Source organism: Gobius niger (assembly GCF_951799975.1).
Source record: "Gobius niger genome assembly, chromosome: 2".
NCBI classification, from domain to species: Eukaryota; Metazoa; Chordata; class Actinopteri; order Gobiiformes; family Gobiidae; genus Gobius; species Gobius niger.
The window spans coordinates 22,423,652-22,428,691 of record NC_136853.1 but is presented as its reverse complement, the minus strand read 5'-3'; the positions used below and the strand labels follow the sequence as shown (position 1 = coordinate 22,428,691).

At 41.5% G+C, this 5,040-nt stretch overlaps 1 protein-coding gene across 1 annotated transcript; it reads right to left on the bottom strand.

Moving 5' to 3' along the window:
• Positions 1 to 3,296: 3,296 nt before the first annotated feature.
• Positions 3,297 to 4,828, bottom strand: ptges (prostaglandin E synthase). The gene is made up of 3 exons (XM_079552336.1): positions 4,504 to 4,828; positions 4,347 to 4,429; positions 3,297 to 4,055 (listed from the first exon to the last, which is right to left on the bottom strand). Exons 1-3 carry the CDS (start codon positions 4,738 to 4,740, stop codon positions 3,806 to 3,808), a joined length of 570 nt encoding a protein of 189 aa, XP_079408462.1. The 5' UTR covers positions 4,741 to 4,828; the 3' UTR covers positions 3,297 to 3,805.
• Between the last annotated feature and the right edge of the window lie 212 nt (positions 4,829 to 5,040).

Here is a 5,040-nt window from a genome sequence, read left to right as displayed (position 1 = left end):
TGACAGACACACACAGACATCGGACTTTTTATATGTTAACAGATCAGGCATTCAAACACTACACGGAGGCCTCAGTGAAAACATTGATGTAAGAGCGCCCCCATGTGGGACCACGTGATATGCTAACCAACACTGGGGTCCAGGATGCGACTTTATGGGAGGCCTGTGAGGACAGTAACTTCCACTGGTTCTTTTCATTTATATGTGTTACAAATGTATCATATTTTTGTAAAATGCTCCTTATTTCTACCTCCCCTTTCTACAAATGATCTTCTTTTTATTTTGTACTCCATATTTACTGTTTTGATTGTTGAGGAATCCTATGTGATATTTAAAACGAACAAAAAAAGAACAAAAAACACCAAGTGTCTTAAAATATTGTATTGCCATCGTTTTTAATGCCAAGTACTACTTGTAAATGTTTGTGAATCAAATGTGGCCTCAAATGAAACTGAAACTATATTATTAGTATATGATTATTATAATTTGAGCAATTACTTTAAAAAAAAAAAGTGCTGGTGACCACTGCTGTGAAATAAATTGTTCTGTTTATGGATATGTAATAAATATTTATGGACTTTGAACAGTACATGATTATACATCTTTTCTGAGAAAATATTCATATAGGCTGTCACAGCTTAATATATTTCACGTTTTAGTTCAACACTCAGTGGAAAGCATAATTAGTGTGTGTGTATTTATTTATATGTACACATGTACATACCGCCTCTGCGATGCCCAACCCTGTCAGACCTTGGAAGCTAAGCAGGGAAGGACCTGGTCGGTACTTGGATGGGAGACCGTTTAGTAACACCAGGAAGCCTAGTGAATGTAGTGTGTGAGTGAGTGGTTGGTGGTGGTCGGAGGGGCCGATGGCGCAGACTGGTTGCCTCACTTCCGTCAGTCTACCCCAGGGCAGCTGTGGCTACAATAGAAGCTTACCACCACCGGGTATGGAGTGAATGAATAGTGCAATGTAAAGCGTCTTTGAGTGTCCAGAAAAGCGCTATATAAAACCGATGCATTATTATTATTATTTCTAAATTCAATTTTTTTTTTCCTGTCCATCATTTGAATAATCACATTTTTGATAAACAATTAATACATTTAAACAAAACAAAGGTGGTCGAGAATGACCGAGCCAAGATCCTGTGGGACTTCCAGATACAGACGGACAAAATGGTAATGGCGAACCAACCGGACATTGTGGTGGTGGACAAAGAGCAGAGGAAAGCCATTGTGGTCGACATAGCAATACCAAGCGACTTCAACATCAGGAAAAAGGAACACGAGAAACTAGAGAAATACCAGGGGCTCAGAGAAGAGCTGGAGAAAACCTGGAGGGTGAAGGCATCAGTGGTGCCCGTGGTCGTTGGGGCACTCGGGGCAGTGACCCCCAAACTGGAGGAGTGGCTCCAGCAGATCCCAGGAAATACATCAGACATCTCGGTCCAGAAAAGTGCAGTTCTAGGAACAGCAAAGATACTGCGCAGAACCCTCAAGCTCCCAGGCCTCTGGTAGAGGACCCGAGCAGGAGGAGAAAGAGACCGCCCGCGGAGGGTGAGGAAGAGGTTTTTTATATATATATATATATATATATATATATTTTATAATAATGATTAATAATGATGCATTGGTTTTATATAGGTTTTTTATTGGTTTTTAATACAGCTCAGAGGGTAATAGTAAACTGTAAAAGCTTTAGTTAGAAAGGTCTTTTGTATTTATTTGCTACATTTTGACACTATAAAATCCATAGCCTACATTCAATACTTGTTCCTTTACATCTTCTTTTAGGCTGTTAAACATTATAAATATTTTTTGAATACTGGGAATAATTATTACCCCCAACAATTGTTCATAATCCCTGTGGGATGTTCGAGATGATGAGGGGGCCGAGATGACTTTGGGAATGCCTGTTGTACGGAATTGTACGTCCAAAACTGGACTCAGGGACAAGGGACAAAACCACATTTCAAAGCCATGTTTCACAAATTGAAAATAATAATAGAGCCTTGACAAATGTCCTCAGCTCACCTAACTGAGGCAAATTTTGGAAATGAAAAACATATGAATACTCTTTCAGTTTTTGCTATTTCTGCTGTGGGCACACAGGAGAACATTTCTGCATTAAAACTGGGCTCATCATCATCATCATGTAGTAATCATCATCTGGAGAAGTGAGTCCTCAACTGAATCATGTTGGAACATTGTATGTTTCTTAATTCTTTGTCAATCCATTCAGTTGCTTATGAAATGTTCAGGAAAGATCTGTACGGGCAGGGTTAAAATGGTCATGTTGTGAACGTTGTGTGTGTGTGTGTGTGTGTGTGTGTGTGTGTGTGTGTGTGTGTGTGTGTGTGTGTGTGTGTGTGTGTGTGTGTGCGTGCGTGCGTGCGTGTGTGTGCGCGTGTGCGTGCGTACGTGTGTGTGTGTGTGTGTGTGTGTGTGTGCGTGTGTGTGCGTGCGTGTGTGCATGTGTGTGTGTGTGTATGTGTGTGTGTGTGTGTGTGCGTGTGTGTGTGCGCGCGTGTGTGTGTGTGTGTGTGCGTGGGGGTTCCTCTTGAGTAATGCCTTGCTGCTGTGGAAAAAAACATTTCCAAACATGAGTGAATACAGCTGTAGTTCTGACTTTGTCTTAGTCAGCAGCTTTGAAGAAGTTCATGACACCCATTGGGTGACACTGTTTCCAGCATCCTGAGGGAAAGTGAATGAGGGAAAAGGCACTAGTTCGCTGTGGCCTGGAGAGAGAGCCCTCAGAGAGAGTACTCAAAACTACACAGCTGACTCACGGTCAAAATATGCACACCATTGTCCCTGGCATGTTATTAGCTTTGGGGTTCAGCATTATTGTGTTTACTTGCTAGTCTTTCAATGTTAAGGTGTAACCTTTTCAGGTACTCCCACACATGTTTCCTAAATAAAAAGAGAAACATAGTAACCATGTGGTTACTCTACTGTTGTCACAAGAATGAGTTTAGAAAATCTTCAGATTTTTCGGAGAGTGAATTCATTTCTGAATCTACAGAATATGACGGACACATTGGTCACAGCATTTGTCCGTGCTTGGTTCCCGGTGGTGGGCCTCTAGGATATGACTGAACACACAAAGCTCCTGTGGTCTTACATAATAGGTGGAGGAATGCTGGAGCGGAGCCCTGTAATTCTGGACCATCTCACTTAAACACAGACAGCCTGCGGTATTAAGACTTTCCACAGTGTTATTGGTGCAAAGTGTCTTTTTCTAAACAGAATGCCAAGTTAAGTGAACTTCAGTAAACATTTATTTTGTTTATTTGTAATAAATTATTATTCAGTCATACAGCTTTATCACAAAACACATACATGTACCATTTTGTATCCATTACAGACACAACCGTGCCGTGAAGCAGTAACCAAGGACAACATGTCCATCTGTCATCTTTAAGAGGTGACCCTAAGAACAGGTTCCACCAATGGTGGTGTATTAGCCATAAACAGAGTGATGTTGAGAAGTGTTATGGTAACAAAACAAAGTCTTTTAGCAGCCTTCATAATATAGTGATAAAGACACAACATGAATCCAATCAGAACCGTAGCAACACATAGCCTACATATTAACACTTCTATTTGTATGTACATTTATTACAATACACGTGTGACTTCAAACTGTCTTATTAGATCTGAGGCATTACAATATTTCACTTTGGAATACTGACATCAAACCATGCAGCAGTGTTATTATACATTTCAGATATTGCACAAAATCCTTTTGAACTCAGATTAAACATTTGGCTGGCTCCATTCAAAAACAGTCCATTGTGGTCTAGGCGTAAGAGGCCACCACTACCAGGACCTGTACGGCCATCAGCAGGCAGGAGATCAGACCAATGCTGTAGCTGACGGACCGTGTGGGGGCCTTCAGGCCAAACAGGTAAGCTGCACTGTGAACCAGCCGCGCTAAAAAGAAGACCAGGAAGTGAAGGCGAGCCACAAATAATGAAGGTCCAGTCAGGGAATACACTGCACCAATGAACAGGAAGGGGCAGATGTTCTCCACATCATTCAGGTGAGCCCTGGAAAACATCAGGTCTGGAGGTTAAGACAGGAACACAACAGTGTACACATTGAGCTAATATTAGATTTATGTTGTTTTTTTTGAAAACCTGGATTTTCAAATATGTTTACTTTATACAAAAAGCCTCAATATTATTATATATATATATTTTTTTTTATAACACTCGCGTGTTCACAACAGAGGTTTTTCCCCCCTTGTCTTTCTGTTACGACAACCTGACAAGTTCTGACATAACCTCACGTGAGGCTATTCTTCAGGCAAGTTAAAACTGTAGCGTAATGATAGTCACCTCCGAGCCCTCTCCACGTCTGGGTCCTGTCTCACAAACTGCAGACCTCCATGTCTGAGTGCGTCTTCGGGGTTTGAAAAAGCCTGAAGGAAAGTTCAAGTTTAGTCTGCGGTCTTTCTAAACCATAGTTTTGACACTTCTTTTTAGCCGTACTCACTTTTCTGCGCAGCCGAAGTTGTCCCACTATGATCGAAATGATGAACATTTTTAACACAAGCAGCAACGCGTAAAACACAAAACAGGAAAAGACTTCGTTGTTCAACATCGTCTCGGTGAAAATCTCAGGTTCGAGCGTGCGTAACGAGCAGATGGTTTGGGAATGATGCGTGCGTAAAGGCTGAGGAGAGGGCGCCCAAGGAGAAGGTTTTGTATTGCACAGCCTCCGCCCACTCATGATCAGACTCTTAGTGAATTTCCAACTTTCCAATGTGGCTGCAACTCGGGGAAAAAAAGAAAAGAAAAACTTGTCAAAGGGAACAGTTTTGTTGTGCAATCTCGGGCGTTTTGTGATGGCCAGAGGTTCTGTTCACGCAGCCATAAGGCTCTTATATCGTATGTACCTCCAAACTACAAACACTGTACATATCATTCCAATGTATATAGGTACAAGTTATTACAGATTGTTACATAGTATTAAAGGGGTGGAAGCAGGGAAAGGCCTGGTGGATAAAACTGTTCTTCAGTCGACTGGACC

Coding starts and splice junctions, on each gene's coding strand:
- ptges (XM_079552336.1), bottom strand. CDS start 4,740: ATGAGTGGGCGGAGGCTGTGCAATACAAAACCTTCTCCTTGGGCGCCC. Junction 4,430..4,503: donor AACTTCGGCTGCGCAGAAAA/GTGAGTACGGCT, acceptor ACTTTCCTTCAG/GCTTTTTCAAACCCCGAAGA. Junction 4,056..4,346: donor GACGTGGAGAGGGCTCGGAG/GTGACTATCATT, acceptor GATGTTTTCCAG/GGCTCACCTGAATGATGTGG.